Source organism: Pseudophryne corroboree, chromosome 7 (genome assembly GCF_028390025.1).
Source record: "Pseudophryne corroboree isolate aPseCor3 chromosome 7, aPseCor3.hap2, whole genome shotgun sequence".
NCBI lineage: Eukaryota > Metazoa > Chordata > Amphibia > Anura > Myobatrachidae > Pseudophryne > Pseudophryne corroboree.
This window is the reverse complement of record NC_086450.1, coordinates 159,736,206-159,757,853: the sequence shown is the minus strand read 5'-3', so window position 1 is coordinate 159,757,853 and position 21,648 is coordinate 159,736,206. Positions and strand designations below refer to the sequence as shown.

Here is a 21,648-nt window from a genome sequence, read left to right as displayed (position 1 = left end):
GAAGATGCATCAACCTCTAGGAAGAAAGGTTCATCGAAATTTGGTTGTTGGAGAACTGGAGCCGTCATGAAAGCTAACTTTAAGTGGGAAAATGCCTCAATGGCTTCGGGAGGCCACAAACTTGGATTAGAACCCTTTCTTGTCAGGGCAGTAATGGGCGCAACAATGGTGGAGAAACCTCTAATGAATTTTCTGTAGTAATTCGCAAAGCCCAGGAACTTTTGTATTGCTTTCAAAGAAAGAGGCTGAGTCCAGTCACGAATGGAAGAAAGCTTTTCCAGATCCATGCGAAGCTCCGTCCCCGAGATGATATAACCGAGGAACGGAATTGATGTTACTTCAAAGGTACATTTGGAAAGCTTAGCATAGAGGTGATTCTCTCGTAAACGGTGGAGCACTTCTTTGACTTGAGTCCTGTGTTCAACAAGATTCTTGGAAAAGATCAGTATGTCGTCCAAATATACCACAACACTCTGATATAACATGTCACGAAAGATTTCGTTGACGAATCCCTGGAAAACAGCAGGAGCATTACTGAGACCGAACGGCATCACCAAGTATTCGTAATGCCCATCTCGGGTATTGAAGGCAGTCTTCCATTCATCCCCTTCTCGGATGCATATAAGATTATAAGCTCCCCTCAAGTCGAGTTTGGAGAAAACGCGGGCACCACGAACCCTATCAAATAACTCTGTGATTAGTGGCAAGGGGTATTTATTCTTGATAGTAATATCGTTTAAGCCGCGGTAGTCGATGCATGGTCTCAACCCCCCATCCTTCTTCTTCACGAAAAAGAAGCCCGCTCCAGCAGGGGAGGAAGAGAGGCGAATAAATCCCTTGAGCAGATTGGACTTAATATACTCCGACATAGCTTGAGTCTCGGGAAGTGACAGAGGATATGTGCGACCACGAGGTGGCGTCTTCCCTGGGACAAGGTCAATAGGGCAGTCCCAAGGCCTATGAGGTGGTAACAGATCAGCTGCTTGTTCCGAAAATATATCCTTGTACCCTTGATACGCCTCCGGAATATGCTCTTCATCCGTCTTGGAGGAGACACGGAGCGGACAAACAGGAGTGAGACAATTAGCGTGACAAAAGGAACTCCAGGACAGAATTTGTGAAGACTTCCAGTCAATGTGGGGATTATGAATTTTTAGCCAAGGCATTCCAAGGACCAGATCATGGTGCATTTCTGGGATTACCAAGAGTTCCAGACCTTCCTGATGTAGAGCCCCGACCTGCAGCTTAACTGGCCCCGTGCGCCACATTATGAGACCCTTGGAAATTCTAGTCCCGTTGATAGCCGTCAATTAAATTGGCCGCTCGATAGGCCGTAACTTTAAACCCATGCTTTGGGCACAGGAGGAAGAAACAAAGTTCCCCGCAGCCCCGGAATCCAACAGGGCTTCACAAGACTTGGAGGCTGAATCGGTGACTAGAGTCACAGGAAGCAAACAGTCCGAAATTGGAGAAGCTTTTGTCGTAACCCCCAGCTTGACTCCTCCGGAACAAGCTAGGCCTGCCCGTTTCCCGGACGGGATTTACAAAACTTAAGAAAGTGATCTGCGGCTCCACAGTAAAGGCAGAGTTTACCCTCACGACGACGCTGTCGTTCTTCAGGAGACAGTCGGGATCGGTTAATTTGCATGGGCTCGTCCGAGCTAGACAAGGCCACCGGTCTAGGAGTAGGATTCCGGAACCTGAAACGATCTGAACGGCTACGTTCTCTTCCACGCTCCGGCATCCGAAGATCCACCTTGACGCAAAGGGAAATCAACTCTTCTAATGGATCCGGCAGATCCCTTGTAACCAGCTCATCTTTCAGCCGGTCGGAGAGACCGTTCCAGAAGGCAGCTCTCAGGGCATCATTATTCCAGCGTAGTTCAGAGGCAATGGTCTGGAAATTAACCACGTACTGACCCACGGAACGGGAGCCCTGACGAACACGGAGCAAGTCGGAAGAAGCAGTGGTCATCCTGCCGGGTTCGTCGAAGATTCTTCGAAAGGACGTGATGAAGTTGATATAGTTGGAAACCACGGGATCAGATCGTTCCCATAATGGAGACACCCAATCCAAGGCAGACCCTTCCAGCAGAGAAATAATATATGCTACCTTGGACCGGTCTGTAGGAAAGTTGTGTGCAAGTAGCTCGAAATGTACCTCGCATTGGTTTAAGAAACCGCGACAATTTTTAGGAATCCCATTATAGCGGGACGGAGTAGGCAGCTGAAGGCGCGGGGTGATACCGGCTGATGGTTGGACATTGCTGGCAACGGCAACTGGTGCAACTACTGGAACAGGTGCCGGAATTACAGAGGCTAGAGACGCCTGAATCTGATCCAGACGCCCGGACAACTGCTGGAGGTACTGCATCACCTGACCTTGTGCCGCTTCCTGACTTTGTACTCGGGAAGCCAGGTTCTGGATGGCACTTGAGTCCGTGTTCCGATTCCCCAGGTCCATGGGGCCTGAGTATACTATCTGACCTGATTTGGGAGTGTTGTGGACTCGGGGCTTCTTCCGATGACCGGGAAGAGGAACCGCTACTGGGTCGCAGTAGAGATGGCCGGATGTAGGTCTTCCAGCATGCAGGATTAAGACGGCAGGCAGGAAGCACGGAAGAATACTTGAAGGTTTCCTGAAAGACAAGACTTGTAGAGATACTGAATGCTGAGGCACAGAGGTACTGAAGTGCTGGAGACACAGGTATTGAGGCACGGAGGTGCCGGAGGCACAGTGATGCTGAGTGCTGAGGCGCTGAGGTGCTGGAGGCACAGGTATTGAGGCACAGTAATGCTGAGTGCTGAGGCACTGTGGTGTTGGAGGCACTGAGGTGCTGGAGGTACAGGTACTGAGACACGGATGTGCCGGAGGCACAGTGGTGCTGAGTGCTGAGGCACTGTGGTACTGGAGGCACTGAGGTTCTGGAGGCACTGAAGTGCTGGAGGCACTGAGGTGCGTGGGGGGCGCGTGAGCGCTTGGAAGCACGTAGGTCCTTGGAGGCACGGAAATGCTCGGAGACGCTTGGAGGCACGGAGATGCTTGGAGGCACGGAGGTGCTTGGGGACACAGAAGTGCTTGGAGGCACGGAGGTGCTTGGAGGCACGGAGATGCAGACACAGAGACCGCAGGAACGTGGGAGCCCTGGAAATCACAGCTTCTGTGGCAGAATCGATGATACTCAGGCACCGGATCTCTGCCCGGCGTCTGGTTTTGAATTCCCCGCCCTTGCCTGATTGGCGGAGCAGGCAGGTGACGTCAGTCCTACTCCGCCTCCCTGACCCCACTCACGATGGCGGCGCCCTCGCTCCGGGAAGCCGCCGGAGGAACGCGCCGACCCGCCGCCGGGACCGGAGACCGCCGGAGGAAGAGAGGCGCCGGGCAGACCAGGTCACCCGCAGGGACAAGCGCGGCCGCCGCTGCCTGCGGTGAGTGACAACTACATCGAGAGACTTTGAATAAGCCAATGCTGAAGTTACCACAGGCATCAAAATAGGCTGGTTTCTGCGAAACACAGAAAACCCCTTTTGGCATAACTACTATCAGAGTTCTCAATTCCGCTCTATCCACATGGAAGATCAAACAGGGGCTCTTGTGAGACAAAACCGCTACTTCCGACACCCGCCTTGCGGACGCCAAAGCCAAAAGCATGACTACTCTCCAAGAGAGAAATTTTAACACAACCTTTCATAAAGGTTCCAATCAGTGTGACACAAGAAACCGCAACACCACGTCAAGGTCCCACGGTGCCAATGAGGGCACAAATGGAGGTTGGATGTGCAGTACTCCTTTCACGAAAGTCTGAACTTCCAGAAAAGGTGGGCAATTATTTTCTTTAAAAATTTTTTTATAAGGCCAAAACCGCACTGAAATGGAGCCTAACTTTAGGCCTGCATCCACACCTGCTTGCAAAGAATGGAGAAGAACGACCCAGCTGAAAGTCTTCCATAGGAACCTTCTTGGATTCACACCAAGACACATATTTACGCCAAATACGGTGGTAAGGCTTTGCCGTTACTTCTTTTCTAGCCTGAAGAAGTGTGGAAATGACTTCACTGGGAATACCCTTTCGGGCTAGGATATGGCGTTCAACCGCCACGCCGTCAAACGCAGCCGCGGTCTTGATACACGCCCGGATCTTGCTGTAACAGTTCCTCACGTAGAGGAAGAGGCCAGGGATCTTCAATGAGTAAATCTTGAAGAACTGGATACCAAGCCCTCCTTGGCTAGACCGGAACAATGAGGATCGCCTGAACCTATGTTCTTCTTACGTTTATCACCTTCAGAAAGAGTGAAAGCGGAGGGGACACATAGACCGACTGAAAACACCCAAGGTGTCACGAGGGCGTCCACTGCTATAGCTTGAGTGTCCCTTGACCTGGAACAATATCCCTGAGGTCTCTCGTTGAGGCGAGACGCCAACATGTCCAATTGAGGCACTCCTCAAAGACTTGTCACTTCTGTGAAAACTTCTCGATGACGACTGTAATTCTCCCGGATGGAGATCGCGTCTGCAGAGGAAATCTATTTCTCCGTCGTCTACATCCGGAACGAAGACTGCTGATATATCGTTTACCTGTCTTTCCGCCCAGCGGAAAACTTTTGCGGCTTCTGCCATTGCCGCTTTGCTCCTTGTTCCGCCCTAGCGGCTTACTTACGCCACTGCTGTCAAGTTGTCCGACAGAAATAACACGGGCAGATCACGAAGAATATGTACCTTGAAAATAGCTCTTAATTCAAGAAAGCTTATTGCAGACAAGCTTTCCAGCTTGACCTTTTCCTCTGGAAATACTTCCCTTGAAAAGACTGCTCCCCAGCCTTGGAGATCTTCATGCATGAACACCAGGATCTAATCCTGGATCCCGAACCTTCGTCCCTCTAGGAGGTGAGACTGTGCAGACACCACAGGAGCGATATCCTGGCCATTAGGATTATATTCCGGTGCATGTGCAGGTGAGACCCGGACAACATTTCCAACTGGTCCCGTGAAAACCACTCTGGCATTTGACCTGCTCACCGAAAAGGCCTCTTAGGCCGCACCCATCTTCTTCATCAACGGAACATATTGATGGATTGTCACTGCAAATCTGATCCGACTCCGGATCCTCAGACCTCTTTCCACAGGAAAACACAGAACCTCAACCGTTCAGTATCTATTCTGATACCCACCTCCGACATCCGCATCGTTGGGAACAACAGCCATTTCCTGTGTTGAAGAACAGTCAGAGAGAAACAACGATTTGGAGCACTTGTTTCTTGACCTCGCCGTAATCAGGGGAGCGTCTCAGTACAGAATAACAATGGCTCTTACTATTGAAAGAAAACCATCATACTGCCAACACTCCAGTGAAATGGCAAAGACAATCCTGGATATCAACCCAGGTTGGCTGAATGCTGAGAAAAACGCATTTAAACCCTTTTTCTACCTTTACGTGCTGGAGCTCCCTGGCCTGAGAGATTCCATCCTGTAGTTCAACTTCGTAAGTAGAAGTCTTTGTTTCTTTTACTTTTTTTTTTTCTAACAGGGACAGCAGGACAAAGTCCTGAACCTGACGCAACTCTGGTATGGCGTCACGTACTACCTCCCCTTCCAGAGGGGAATCGGTAAGATCTATTTGAAAAATCAGTGAGGGGAATCATCTGTAAACTCCAGTATGTCCCCCTTTGGATTCTATTATTAACTCCCAAGTCCAAGTCCATTCTCGGACTGACGGAAGAGTATTAGACGAGTTCCCACCGGTGTGGGCTCCAGCCAGATAGACCCAGCGACATGCGGTGGATGTGGTAGAAACAGAAGACAATATCCGCTTCTGCGAACCTAACAAGGCTGCAGAGCTCTTACCTTTTCACCTTCCACTATCTGCACAGAAAGGGAAAAAAGAACTGTATCGAACCGATTAAAATGACTGCATCCCACAAAAGAATGCGTCACCAACCGTTGTGAGGGAATCTAACTCACGAAGGTAGACTTACCAGTGGTATTCGCCGAGTGACTTAACTGAGGCATCCCCAAACAGCGGTACACCGTCACAGGGAAAAACTCCAGTATCTCTCGGATTCAGCCTCAGCATTCCTCCGCCCACACCTACTGCAGACGTACGGCAGCCTGCCGCAATGTTATAGAGACGAACCAACATAAGAAACATCCCCTCTCTCTCTAGGGTAATTCTATCGGGCATAGAAATAAAATATCACTTAGCTTCCTGTATACGATCCTTTGTGACAGGGCCCCGTGCCGACCAGGAGTTGACTTTCACAGTATTCTATCCGCGGCGGGAAAAGAATAAACACTCGGACTCCTCGTGAGGATCTGAGACCAACTCGCCACGGCCGACCTAGAGCTTTATCAACAGAGCCACCAGCACATGAGAAGAAACTTCAGCATTCATTAGAAATCGTAATATGAATATACATATTGTAATACACATATCCTATATATATATATATATATATATATATATATATATATATATATATATATATATATATATATATCTATCATACATATAAGCAGATTGTCCGGAACCGCTGGGTCCCTAGTGACATTAATGTGTTCTGAATGTGTATGACCATGTACTGAATGCCCAAGTTGTGGATCTAACCAGGAAACCTTATGGTCGACAAAAAACCTAGTATTCGTCGACAGCAGGGAGTAGTAACCAGGCAAAATAACATTCTTGCGACCCCGAGGGGTCCGAGGGAAGTATACATATATAATTTTAATATCACTTCCACACAACTACTACCATGTCTGTGCTCGAGCTACAGGTCCATGGAACCGTACCATACATATAAATACAAATATATATACAGGTATAAGTTAGTTACAGCATGTTAATTTACACCCAGTAATAACAGTTGGTGCCGACAGGGTCACCCACATACTACTGTGTCTCCCATACAGTGTTTACTTTTGAAAAGCATACAACTACCGACCTGCTGACACTGCATCTACTGAATCAAGTATCAACAGGAGTCGGCGATGCCAACAGAGATTCCAATAGCTGTTTGCGCTCACACATGTCGCCAATGTGCACTAAAAAGCCATAGTGGGTATATCTGACAGGGAAAACACAAACATATATGCACAACTCAATGATTACATGCCCATTATCTAAGATAGTGCTATATTTCATTCTATATTGCACTAAATCACTGTGCCCCCCTTCGTTTACACTGTACACATTGCTTTGGCGGGGGCCGTGGAGAAAATGGCGCTGTATCATGTTGTGAGGGCTAAGCCACGCCCACTCTCGGCGCGCTTCAGCCCCGCTATTATTTTAGCGTTTTTATGCTGGCAGGGGTCCGTATACAGTGCCTATGCACTGTATACATGTTTAGCCAGGATCAATGGAGAGGTATATTGCTGTCCAGGGCGCCCCCCCTGCGCCCTGCACCCTTGTAGAGCCGTTGGTGTGTGGGAGCAATAGCGCGCAGCGCGACCGCTGCGCGGTACCTCTGAGACACTGAAGTCTTCTGCCGTCTCTGAAGTCTTCTGTTCTTCTAATACTCACCCGGCTTCTTTCTTCTGGCTTCTGTGAGGGGGGTGACGGCGCGGCTCCGGGAACAAGCAGCTAGGTGCACCAAGTGATCGAACCCTCTGGAGCTAATGGTGTCCAGTAGCCTAAGAAGCAGAGCCCTTAACTCAGAAGAAGTAGGTCTGACTTCTCTCCCCTCAGTCCCATGAAGCAAAGAGCCTGTAGCCAGCAGGTCTCCCTGAAAATAAAAAAACTAACATAAAGTCTTTCAGAGAAACTCAGTAGAGCTCCCCTAGTGTGTGTCCAGTCTCTCCTGGGCACAGAATCTAACTGAGGTCTGGAGGAGGGGCATAGAGGGAGGAGCCAGTTCACATTCATTCAAAGTCTTATAGTGTGCCCATGTCTCCTGCGGATCCCGTCTATACCCCCATGGTCCTTACGGAGTCCCCAGCATCCTCTAGGACGTATGAGAAATCAGGGAATGCAGCATGGTGAATGCACTGCTAGCAAACACGCATGCAGGTATGTGTGCAGGCCCATAAAGTGCATTGATATACTGCAATGGAAGTATTAATGTGTATTATTTTTAATGTCTTTCTATCCCCCAACTTGGAAAACCATCCTCTCCATGCTGTTTGTGAGATATTTATTTGAGGCCGCTATAACTGTATTCTCCAAGATTCCCCATCATTGTTTTTGTATGTGATAGTGGACGTGTGAGTGGTGACACACAGTAGATGAATCAGGTTCTTGGCTGCTCTTTCGGCCTAGGGAGTTATTCAGTACGGATTGCAGATTCTGCTAAAAAGCAGAATCTGCAATCCTTTTTATTGCATGCTGGGGGGCACCCATCGCAGGGCAAGTCCATCCAGCATGCTAAATGGTTTGCATAGTGGCTGCAAGCGCAAATCAATTGCAGACGCAGCAACTGTGGATCACCCCCTGCAGCCACCCCAAAAAAGCCGCCGCCCCGCCCCCGCAATGCTCCGTCGCTACCCTCCGCCACCCTACGAACGCCTCTGCCTGTCAATCAGGCACAGCCGTTCACAGCCAATGCGATCAGATCACATGACGGGGACCTCTGCGTGCGCACTAGAGCCGCCAATGGGGTTATTGCGGTCGCATCGATTAGCGATGTGACCTGAATAACCCGCATAATTTATGTTGTCTGCAAATGCAATTGTGATTCTTTAGGCTACGGAGCTGCTAATGTTAGCAAGTGAAATGAAAAGAGACATCCACCGGAGTCATCGCAACTGTGTACACATTTGCGACCTAAGGGGGTAATTCTGAGTTGATCGCAGTAGGAACTTTGTTAGCAGTTGGGCAAAACCATGTGCACTGCAGGGGAGGCAGATATAACATGTGCAGAAAGAGTTAGATTTGGGTGGGTTATTTTGTTTCTGTGCAGGGTAAATACTGGCTGCTTTATTTTTACACTGCAAATTAGATTTCAGTATGAACACACGCCACCCAAATCTAACTCTCTCTGCACATGTTATATCTGCCCCACCTGCAGTGCACATGGTTTTGCCCAACTGCTAACAAAATTCTTACTTTGATCAACTTGGAATTACCCCCTATATGCAAAAATGAGGAACATTTGGGGTAAATATTGGTCTATGGCTACACAGACTGGCCACCATGTTTTTGCACATACAAGCTTGCAGCCATCAGCAGATAAATCCTCCAAAACAGCCATGACACACCTGCGCTTTCCCAACCACTCACCGTAAACTCCATGTTTACACCTCCAAATCGTCACTGCCTGTCAATCACTGCTCCATGAAATCCTCATTACGACGAGACCGCAGCGGCACTTTGGTGCATTGCAATCTCAGCACATCTGCTGATAAGCGCTCTGTTGCATGATAATGAGCCATTGCGTACAAACATGAATTAGGCCCTTTGTGCACAGAAATATTTATTCTATTCCATATTCTCCAAGTGTTAAGAGACCAATACACTAGAGCGATAATGCCCGATTTCGGGAATTCGGCCCGATATATATCGGATGAAATTGGGCATTTTGGAGGTGTTTCCGATCTGATGCGCGTTCCCGTGAGCATCGGATCGGATCCTCCAGATTGAATATGCTGCACATTCAATCAGGACTGACCTGGGGGCACGGGTGGGATCGCCCAAGATACATCATATGCAAAAGGACAGCATACAATGTATCTTGGGCGATCCTGCCCTCTGGGAGGCTGCCGGGGTAATCGCCTGCGACATGTGGTTGCATAAGTGTATGGGGCCCTTTAGACTGTGCCTAAATAAGACTGATGAAGTAAAAATACCGAGTAGCTCCCCGGGGTAGATTTCCTAAAGTTTCTAAAACAGACAAGCGATGTGGGTAACTACAGCAACCAGTCAGATTTAGGGATGGCCATTTACCATTGATGATTCGAAATCATCAATGGTCTATGACTGATGGTAACTACTTTTCCATCGATGGGGGGAACCAGATGGTTTCCCACCATCGATGATAAAGAGCTATCAAATATATTTATATTTTTTCTCTAGGGTGTCAGTTCACGCCCGCTGGCACTGATTGGCCCGCATCTAGCTCCTTACTAAAGTAATGGGGACCATCGATAGGCAAAACCATCGATGGTTCCCTTGCAGATAGTTGTCCACCATCAACGTTACCCATTGATGGTACCATCAATGGATAACCCACCGAGGGCCATCTCAGATTCTATCATTTTCTAGAATGCAAGAGAAATATCAGCTAGAATCTGATTGGTTGATACATGCAACACCACCACTTGTCTGCTTTAAAAGCTTTAGTAAATCTACCCCCCAGGAGAAGGAACGAGGTCACACTGGCAGAGAATCAGGGACACTACAAGTTGGTATAAATAATAAAATTAACTGGTGGTACTAGTTAAAGATGTTGTCTAAAAGTTAGTCTAACCTACAACCCATGATGTAACCCTAAAATGTACTTTTTTCTGGCAAAGCATTTTATAAATACCCTTTTGACACCAAGCCTTTAGGTCCTGTCTCTGTGTGAAGGGGTTGACTTGTGTTGTGCATAACTGGGACAATGTGGGAATAGCCCGAGTCCATCAAGGTGGTGTGAAAGGGGCAAGTAATCTGAAGCCCCAGCTCCAGCCCATGTTCAGTATACTGGGTTGGTCACAGGCCGAAGCCGGGGTTTCGGTGTGAAAGGAATATAACAGAGCAGTTTGGTTGGTCTTGCAGTAGTACAGGTTGAGTATCCCTTATCCAAAATGCTAGAGACCAGAAGTATTTTGGATATTGGATTTTTCCGTATTTTGGAATAATTGCATACCATAATGAGATATCATGGTGATGGGACCAAAGTCTAAGCACAGAATGCATCTATGTTTCATATACACCTTATACACACAGCCTGAAGGTCATTTTAGCCAATATTTTTTATAACTTTGTGCATTAAACAAAGTGTGTGTACATTCACACGATTCATTTATGTTTCATATACACCTTATACACACAGCCTGAAGGTCATTTAATACAATATTTTTAATAACTTTGTGTATTAAACAAAGTTTGTGTACATTGAGTCATCAAAAAACAAAGGTTTCACTATCTCACTCAAAAAAGTCCGTATTTCGGAATATTTGGATATGGGATACTCAACCTGTACTGCAATCTGTCCAAGTTAGAGATGTATCAAGCCTTAAGGTGTGCACAAACGGTGAGACTTTTGCGATTTTGACTATAGTCAAAAACGCAAAAGAAAGTTAGTGCAGATCGCAAGGTGAAAGTCACCTTGCGATCCTGATGCGCGGTCCCGCAAGATTTTAACTATCTAGTAAAAAAGATAGTACAAATTGACACGTAGCCAAAATCGTACAAAGCCAGTATCACAAACACAATCATCTAGGCTTGCGATACTGACCTAGTCCCCATCGCATAGTGAGAATCGGGGTTTAGCCCGAATCACACCCTGTGCGTACACACCTTTAGAGAGAGATGAGGTGTAGAAGTTGCACACTAATCGTGAAGAACTAATCGTCATTTATCTGGTACAGTCTTTGAAATTGCAGATGCTGATTGGTTGTTTTGGGCAACTATTATACTTTATTTCTCTACAAAGTTTGTTACTACAGAACAAGAGTTCTATGAAAATAAGAATTTACTTACCGATAATTCTATTTCTCGGAGTCCGTAGTGGATGCTGGGGTTCCTGAAAGGACCATGGGGAATAGCGGCTCCGCAGGAGACAGGGCACAAAAAGTAAAGCTTTCCGATCAGGTGGTGTGCACTGGCTCCTCCCCCTATGACCCTCCTCCAAGCCTCAGTTAGGTACTGTGCCCGGACGAGCGTACACAATAAGGGAGGAATTTTGAATCCCGGGTAAGACTCATACCAGCCACACCAATCACACCGTACAACTTGTGATCTAAACCCAGTTAACAGTATGATAACAGAGGAGCCTCTGAAAGATGGCTCCCTACAACAATAACCCGAATTAGTTAACAATAACTATGTACAATTATTGCAGATAATCCGCACTTGGGATGGGCGCCCAGCATCCACTACGGACTCCGAGAAATAGAATTATCGGTAAGTAAATTCTTATTTTCTCTATCGTCCTAGTGGATGCTGGGGTTCCTGAAAGGACCATGGGGATTATACCAAAGCTCCCAAACGGGCGGGAGAGTGCGGATGACTCTGCAGCACCGAATGAGAGAACTCCAGGTCCTCCTTAGCCAGAGTATCAAATTTGTAAAATTTTACAAACGTGTTCTCCCCTGACCACGTAGCTGCTCGGCAAAGTTGTAATGCCGAGACCCCTCGGGCAGCCGCCCAAGATGAGCCCACCTTCCTTGTGGAGTGGGCCTTTACAGATTTAGGCTGTGGCAGGCCTGCCACAGAATGTGCAAGTTGGATTGTGCTACAGATCCAACGAGCAATCGTCTGCTTAGACGCAGGAGCACCCATCTTGTTGGGTGCATACAATGTAAACAACGAGTCAGATTTTCTGACTCCAGCTGTCCTTGCAATATATATTTTCAATGCTCTGACAACGTCCAGTAACTTGGAGTCCTCCAAGTCACTTGTAGCCGCAGGCACTACAATAGGCTGGTTCAGATGAAATGCTGACACCACCTTAGGGAGAAAATGCGGACGAGTCCGCAGTTCCGCCCTGTCCGAATGGAAAATCAGATATGGGCTTTTGTAAGATAAAGCTGCCAGTTCTGACACTCTCCTGGCCGAAGCCAGGGCTAGTAGCATGGTCACTTTCCATGTGAGATATTTCAAATCCACATTTTTTAGTGGTTCAAACCAATGAGATTTTAGAAAGTCCAAAACCACATTGAGATCCCACGGTGCCACTGGAGGCACCACAGGAGGCTGTATATGCAGCACTCCCTTAACAAAAGTCTGGACTTCAGGGACTGAAGCCAATTCTTTCTGGAAGAAAATCGACAGGACCTAAATTTGAACCTTAATAGATCCCAATTTGAGACCCATAGACAATCCTGATTGCAGGAAATGTAGGAATCGACCCAGTTGAAATTCCTCCGTCGGAGCACTCCGATCCTCGCACCACGCTACATATTTTCGCCAAATGCGGTGATAATGTTGCACGGTTACTTCCTTCCTTGCTTTAATCAAAGTAGGAATGACTTCTTCCGGCATGCCTTTTTCCTTTAGGATCCGGCGTTCAACCGCCATGCCGTCAAACGCAGCCGCGGTAAGTCTTGAAACAGACAGGGACCCTGCTGAAGCAAGTCCCTCCTTAGAGGTAGAGGCCACGGATCTTCCGTGATCATCTCTTGAAGTTCCGGGTACCAAGACCTTCTTGGCCAATCCGGAACCACTAGTATCGTTCTTACGCCTCTTTGCCGTATAATTCTCAATACTTTTGGTATGAGAGGCAGAGGAGGAAACACATACACCGACTGGTACACCCAAGGCGTTACCAGCGCGTCCACAGCTATTGCCTGCGGATCTCTTGACCTGGCGCAATACCTGTCCAGTTTTTTGTTGAGGCGAGACGCCATCATGTCCACCATTGGTCTTTCCCAACGGGTTACCAGCATGTGGAAGACTTCTGGATGAAGTCCCCACTCTCCCGGGTGAAGGTCGTGTCTGCTGAGGAAGTCTGCTTCCCAGTTGTCCACTCCCGGGATGAACACTGCTGACAGTGCTATCACATGATTCTCTGCCCAGCGAAGAATCCTTGCAGCTTCTGCCATTGCACTCCTGCTTCTTGTGCCGCCCTGTCTGTTCACATGGGCGACTGCCGTGATGTTGTCCGACTGGATCAACACCGGTTTTCCCTGAAGCAGAGGTTCTGCCTGGCTTAGAGCATTGTAGATTGCTCTTAGTTCCAGAATGTTTATGTGAAGAGACGTTTCCAGGCTCGTCCACACTCCCTGGAAGTTTCTTCCTTGTGTGACTGCTCCCCAGCCTCTCAGGCTGGCGTCCGTGGTCACCAGGATCCAATCCTGTATGCCGAATCTGCGGCCCTCCAATAGATGAGCACTCTGCAACCACCACAGAAGAGATACCCTTGTCCTTGGAGACAGGGTTATCCGCTGGTGCATCTGAAGATGCGACCCTGACCATTTGTCCAACAGATCCCTCTGGAAAATTCTTGCGTGGAATCTGCCGAATGGAATTGCTTCGTAAGAAGCCACCATTTTTCCCAGGACTCTTGTGCATTGATGTACAGACACCTTTCCTGGTTTTAGGAGGTTCCTGACAAGCTCGGATAACTCCTTGGCTTTTTCCTCCGGGAGAAAAACCTTTTTCTGAACCGTGTCCAGAATCATCCCTAGGAACAGCAGACGAGTTGTTGGCATTAACTGGGATTTTGGAATATTCAGAATCCACCCGTGCTGTTTTAGCACTTCTTGAGACAGTGCTAATCCCATCTCTAGCTGTTCTCTGGACCTTGCCCTTATCAGGAGATCGTCCAAGTATGGGATAATTAATACGCCTTTTCTTCGAAGAAGAATCATCATCTCGGCCATTACCTTTGTAAAGACCCGAGGTGCCGTGGACAATCCGAACGGCAGCGTCTGAAACTGATAGTGACAGTTTTGTACGACGAACCTGAGGTACCCCTGGTGTGAGGGGTAAATTGGAACGTGGAGGTACGCATCCTTGATGTCCAAGGATACCATAAAGTCCCCTTCTTCCAGGTTCGCTATCACTGCTCTGAGTGACTCCATCTTGAACTTGAACTTCTTTATGTACAGGTTCAAGGACTTCAGATTTAGAATAGGTCTTACCGAGCCATCCGGCTTCGGTACCACAAATAGAGTGGAATAATACCCCTTTCCTTGTTGTAGAAGAGGTACCTTGACTATCACCTGCTGAGAGTACAGCTTGTGAATGGCTTCCAAGACCGTCTCCCTTTCGGAGGGGGACGTTGGTAAAGCAGACTTCAGGAAACGGCGAGGTGGATCTGTCTCTAGTTCCAACCTGTATCCCTGAGATATTATCTGCAGGATCCAGGGATCTACCTGCGAGTGAGCCCACTGCGCGCTGAAATTCTTGAGACGACCGCCCACCGCCCCCGAGTCCGCTTGAGAAGCCCCAGCGTCATGCTGAGGCTTTTGTAGAAGCGGGGGAGGGCTTCTGTTCTTGGGAAGGAGCTGCCTGTTGCTGTCTCTTCCCCCTTCCTCTGCCTCGTGGCAGATATGAATATCCCTTTGCTCTCTTCTTTTTAAAGGAACGAAAGGGCTGCGGTTGAAAAGTCGGTGTCTTTTTCTGTTGGGGAGTAACTTGAGGTAAAAAGGTGGATTTCCCGGCTGTAGCCGTGGCCACCAAATCTGATAGACAGACTCCAAATAACTCCTCCCCTTTATACGGCAAAACTTCCATATGCCGTTTTGAGTCCGCATCGCCTGACCACTGTCGCGTCCATAAACTTCTTCTGGCCGAAATGGACATAGCACTTACCCGTGATGCCAGTGTGCAGATATCCCTCTGTGCATCACGCATATAAAGAAATGCATCCTTTATTTGCTCTAAAGACAGTAAAACATTGTCCCTATCCAGGGTATCAATATTTTCAATCAGGGACTCTGACCAAGCTACTCCAGCACTGCACATCCAGGCTGTCGCTATAGCTGGTCGTAGTATAACACCTGTATGTGTGTATATACTTTTTTGGATATTTTCCATCCTCCTATCTGCTGGATCTTTAAGTGCGGCCGTCTCAGGAGAGGGTAACGCCACTTGTTTAGATAAGCGTGTGAGCGCCTTGTCCACCCTAGGAGGTGTTTCCCAGCGCGCCCTAACCTCTGGCGGGAAAGGGTATAAAGCCAATAACTTCTTTGAAATTAGCATCTTTTTATCGGGGGCAACCCACGCTTCATCACACACCTCATTTAGTTCTTCTGATTCAGGAAAAACTATAGGTAGTTTTTTTTTTTTACACCCCACATAATACCCTGTTTAGTGGTACCTGTAGTATCAGCTAAATGTAACGCCTCCTTCATTGCCAAAATCATATAACGTGTGGCCCTACTGGAAAATACGGTTGATTCGTCACCGTCGCCACTGGAATCAGTGCCTGTGTCTGGGTCTGTGTCGACCGACTGAGGCAAAGGGCGTTTTACAGCCCCTGACGGTGTTTGAGGCGCCTGGACAGGCACTAATTGATTGTCCGGCCGTCTCATGTCGTCAAACGACTGCTTTAGCGTGTTGACACTATCCCGTAATTCCATAAATAAAGGCATCCATTCTGGTGTCGACCCCCTAGGAGGTGACATCCCCATATTTGGCAATTGCTCCGCCTCCACACCAATATCGTCCTCATACATGTCGACACACACGTACCGACACACAGCAGACACACAGGGAATGCTCTTAACGAAGACAGGACCCCACTAGCCCTTTGGGGAGACAGAGGGAGAGTTTGCCAGCACACACCAAAGCGCTATATATGACAGGGATAGCCTTATAATAAGTGCTCCCTGTATAGCTGCTTTTATAATATAATTTTTGCCACTATTTTGCCCCCCCTCTCTTGTTTTACCCTGTTTCTGTAGTGCAGTGCAGGGGAGAGACCTGGGAGCCGTCCTGACCAGCGGAGCTGTGTAAGGAAAATGGCGCTGTGTGCTGAGGAGATAGGCCCCGCCCCTTTTTCGGCGGGCTCGTCTCCCGCTCTTTAGTGGATTCTGGCAGGGGTTAAATATCTCCATATAGCCCCCGGAGGCTATATGTGAGGTATTTTTTAGCCAAATAGGTTTTCATTTGCCTCCCAGGGCGCTCCCCTCCCAGCGCCCTGCACCCTCAGTGACTGCCGTGTGAAGTGTGCTGAGAGGAAAATGGCGCACAGCTGCAGTGCTGTGCGCTACCTTTAGAAGACTGAGGAGTCTTCTGCCGCCGATTCTGGACCTCTTCTTGTTTCAGCATCTGCAAGGGGGCCGGCGGCGAGGCTCCGGTGACCATCCAGGCTGTACCTGTGATCGTCCCTCTGGAGCTGATGTCCAGTAGCCAAGAAGCCAATCCATCCTGCACGCAGGTGAGTTCACTTCTTCTCCCCTAAGTCCCTCGTTGCAGTGATCCTGTTGCCAGCAGGACTCACTGTAAAATAAAAAACCTAAGCTAAACTTTTCTAAGCAGCTCTTTAGGAGAGCCACCTAGATTGCACCCTTCTCGGCCGGGCACAAAAATCTAACTGAGGCTTGGAGGAGGGTCATAGGGGGAGGAGCCAGTGCACACCACCTGATCGGAAAGCTTTACTTTTTGTGCCCTGTCTCCTGCGGAGCCGCTATTCCCCATGGTCCTTTCAGGAACCCCAGCATCCACTAGGACGATAGAGAAACTACGTTTTGACTCCACCAGCAGCTTAAATTGGCGCAATCTGCGTCCCAACTACAGGTAAAATGTGCAATCTAGGAATTGGATCCCCCCTATTTACTACCATACTTTTCTGATTTTTGGAATCCCTCTCCGATGGATTCAAAGAGGGTTCACGGGGCAAGTGAGACCATGGCCCCAGCACCAGCTGCAGTGCTATGATTAGGAATTTGGCACAACAGAGCCATGATGACGCCAATTACGTCTTATCACTTACCCAAAGCGTCACCCACTTCCCCAGGGGAGTGTGGACTGCAGTTTGCAGAAGATAGGGGGTAATTCCAAGTTGATCGCAGCAGGATTTTTGATAGCAATTGGGCAAAACCATGTGCACTGCAGGGGAGGCAGATATAACATGTGCAGAAAGAGCATACTTGCCTACCTGACCCTCTCCATGAGGGAGAAAATGCTCTGTTCCTGGACCTTCCCGGTAATGTATGATTGCCATCACCTGTGGTGAGCTAGGTAATTGATAAGAAAGGTGTTTCACCACAGGTGATGGCAATCATACATTACCAGGAAAGTCCAGGAACAGAGCATTTTCTCCCTCATGGAGAGGGTCAAGTAGGCAAGTATGAGAAAGAGTTAGATTTGGGTGGGTTATTTTATTTCTGTGCAGGGTAAATACTGGCTGCTTTATTTTTACACTGCAAATTAGATTGCAGATTGAACACACCCCACCCAAATTTAACTCTCTCTGCACATGTTACATCTGCATCCCATGCAGTGCACATGGTTTTGCCCAATTGCTAACAAAAATCCTGCTGCGATCAACTTGGAATTACCCCCATAGCCCACTCTCCTAGGAAGCCAATGTTCTGGTGTCTCCAGTCCATTCCCAGGTGGGACAACACAGCATATATATATGACATATAGTGGTCCCTGCAATTTGCAAAATTACACATCACTTTTTATAAAATGACGGGACAAGTGTAAAGCCAGCACATACAGGTAGCATACAGTGGGTAAGTCAAATCACATGTACTGTAATTACTTTGAATGCTTTTGGGGACGGCTGCCTGTGTCTCTCCAGCAAATAAACAACTGCTGGGACAAACAGTCCCACGTAACAGCAGCAAGAGCCACATAGCGTCCCGCCTTCTCTCTCTCTATCCGCCGGCGCAGTCTCATGTATTGCCTCGCATCGCATACTAGCTTTCTATGCCTTGCCATACAATTACATTACTGCTGCGCTGGTGACGTGACGTCATGAACAAATTCATCGGCTATATTGCGCCCTAGCCCCGCCCTCTTCCTGACGTTTGCATGCAGACCCCCTTCCTACGTCCCCACAGCAGCGGGCAGCCCCAATCACTGTCGTGCCGCTACGTAGCGGGAGGGGAGGAGCAATGGGACGTAGGGGTGGAGCACGGCTTTTGAAGAGGACGCCTGCGCAAAGGTATCGTCTCCAGTCTAGTTCCGGACTCGAGCTTGGTGAGCTCTCTCTGCCCTGGCTGGCTTGTGCTGTGCTACATGCCGGTGTCACCCAGGGTGACGTATTCCGCCGGTGCTGCTGCCGTGCAACTGCCTGCTCCAAGTTCAGCTGGCGAGGGGCTACAAGCGGCAGCATGCCCTGTCTGACTTGGGCTGCTGATATCAGCATGCCATGTAACCTTTAGTTGACAAGGCATGCTGGATCTTGTAGCAGCACAAGTAGCCCAAGCCTGTATGTCTATAGAAGACTGCATGCTTGGACTTGTAGTTCCACATAAGTTATTAAGCAATACTTTCCCTATACCTGGTCCGTTTTCTTTGTTTTTCCTAGCCCTGAATAAACTGTTTTCCCCATACAGTATGTTATTATTATTATTATTATTATTATTATTATTATAATATGTACCCTGGGTTTCCATACTGTGCATGAAGGATATCGTTATGACTTACAGTATGTTCTTTAAATTTCAGGGATTGGAACAGATTGGCAATGCCCAAAGATGAGCAGACTGTTGGTAGAGGCGTTTTATGGAGGGTCCCACAAGCAGCTGATGGACATCTTTCTACAAGACATTGAAGGCTGCGTTCTGTATAGTCTCCCAGCTAAGAAATGGCACTGGAGGGCCCGCACAGCTGCTCTGTACTTTATGCAAGCTGTTCCACCCAGTGATACTTACAGGTAATGTTATACAGTAAGGAAATAACTCAGTATGACATTGGAGTAATGTTGGCATGCCTGGTACCCTGCCCAGGTCCACCTGGTCTCACTGCAGCTGTTGTCTGGTCTCATTCACAACTGCATTTTTTTTTTGTGCTTAATTACCAGGAACTCTTCTTATATGTCACTCTGAAGTCAGGCGCAGGAGGCAGACAAATATCCCTGTAAATTCTTTACATCGGGGGTTGCCAGGTTGACTGCCAACCATGACATAAATTGTCCTTTATCATAAGTTCATAGCAATCCAGCGAATTGTAAGAGGTGCAGACATGCAGCATGTGGGTCTCACACATTTGCGGGTAGATCTACTAAGGCTGGGTACTCGCCTGATAGATATGTAGGTGGAGCGCCCGTCGTGCCAACCGAGAGGCTGATCAAGGTAAGTGTATACAGTACACACATCACGATGCACCTTTGTATCTGCAGATATATCGGCCATTGGCTGTGCTGCAGGGCAGGCGCGATATGTCTGTGATCAACGTTGTACACACCCGTCGATGCGCCCACAATTTATGTGGCGTTCACTTGAATGGCTGATATATCGGCCAGTGTGCACCCTGCATAAGCCAGCTCCGAACTGCCATGTTACAGGCTTGTGCTTGAAAACTGACAGGAGGTGATTAGTCATTAGTTTATCTATCCCAACTTTATCACTCTCCAAGGCTTAATACATCTGCCCCTCAATCTTAAATGACAGATATGATCAATACCTATTTCTCTTACGTCCTAGAGGATGCTGGGGACTCCAAAAGGACCATGGGGTATAGACGGATCCGCAGGAGCTTGGGCACACTATAAAGACTCAAACTGGGTGTGAACTGGCTCCTCCCTCTATGCCCCTCCTCCAGACCTCAGTTAGATTCTGTGCCCAGGAGTGACTGGATACACGCTAGGGGAGCTCTACTGAGTTTCTCTGGAAAGACTTTTGTTAGTTTTTTTATTTTCAGGCAGACCTGCTGGCTACAGGCTCCCTGCAGCGTGGGAGTGAGGGGAGAGAAGCAGGACCTACTACTTCTTAGTTAAGGGCTCTGCTTCTCAGGCTACTGGACACCATTAGCTCCAGAGGGTTCGATCACTTGGTGCGCCTAGCTGCTTGTTCCCGGAGCCGTGCCGTCACCCCCCTCACAGAAGACAGAAGCCGGGTGAGTATTAGAAGAACAGAAGACTTCAGTGACGGCAGAAGACTTCAGTGATGGAGGTAACATGCGGCGGTCATGCTGCGCTCCATGCTCCCACACACCAACGCACTCACAGGGCGCAGGGGGGAGCGCCATGGGCAGCAATGTTACTGAGGCTTTTTTACACATAATAGGCTGGCTTGTCTGGATATTCGGGGCCCGGGCACCGTGGCCGCTACCCCCGCCAGCATGTTGCAGCGGTCTTGCTGCACGTCGATGCTCCCACACACCAACGGCTGGTATCGGGTGCAGGGCGCAGGGGGGGAGCGCCCTGGGCAGAATGTTTACGTTGGTTTTACAATCCCAGAGACCATATACAGTGGGTAACCACTGTATATGCTCCCCTACCTGCATAAAAACGTTTTTAAAAAAGTGGGCAACCGCGCGCCGATAAGGGACGGGGCTTAGCCCTCACAGCAAGAGACAGCGCCATTTTATGCAATGTCCCCGCCAAAATCTGTGTATAGCACAAACAAGGGGGGGGGGGGGCACATTTTGTTAGTGTTGTGTAGGAATGTATAACACTATTTAATTGGAAATGGGCATGTACTCATGGTTGTGTTTACTCTCTGTGTGCTCCCTGTCAGATATACACTTGTGTCGACAAGCCCCTCTGGGGCTCATTGTCGGCATCGCCGACGCCTGTTTGGTACTTGATACAGAGTCAACAGGTCGGTTGTGTTATACTTGTTCATAGTAACACGGTATGGGAGACACAGTAGTAGGTGGGTGACCCTGTCGGCACCACCTGTTATTACCGGGTGTAAATTGACATGCTGTAACTGACTTATACCTGTATATAAATTTATATGTATTTATATGGTTCGGTTCAGGGAGTCTGGGGCTCGAGCACAGACATGATTATATTTGTGGGGGAATGTTATTAAAATTATGTATAACTCCCTCGGACCCCTCGGGGTCGCAAGTATGTTATTTGCCTGGTTACTACTCCCTGCTGTCGACGATTACTAAGTTTTCTGTCGACTATATTGTTTCCTGGTAGAGCCACAACTGCGGATT

The 21,648-nt window shown here is 48.3% G+C and overlaps 1 protein-coding gene across 7 annotated transcripts in view; it reads left to right on the top strand.

Annotated features, from left to right (window-relative positions):
- The first annotated feature begins 18,242 nt into the window (after window positions 1-18,242).
- Window positions 18,243-21,648, top strand: part of GTDC1 (glycosyltransferase like domain containing 1) — a 654,615-nt gene continuing 651,209 nt past the window's right edge. Inside the window, exons 1-2 of one of the 7 annotated variants that reach the window (XM_063933742.1) lie at window positions 18,243-18,263; window positions 19,204-19,411. In XM_063933742.1, the coding sequence (XP_063789812.1) occupies window positions 19,233-19,411 (179 nt within the window). In that variant the 5' untranslated portion in view covers window positions 18,243-18,263; window positions 19,204-19,232. Of the gene's footprint in view, window positions 18,264-18,586; window positions 18,733-18,876; window positions 19,091-19,203; window positions 19,412-21,648 lie in introns of those variants that run through there. The other 6 variants (XM_063933738.1, XM_063933741.1, XM_063933739.1 and 3 more) reach the window with 6 other exon arrangements.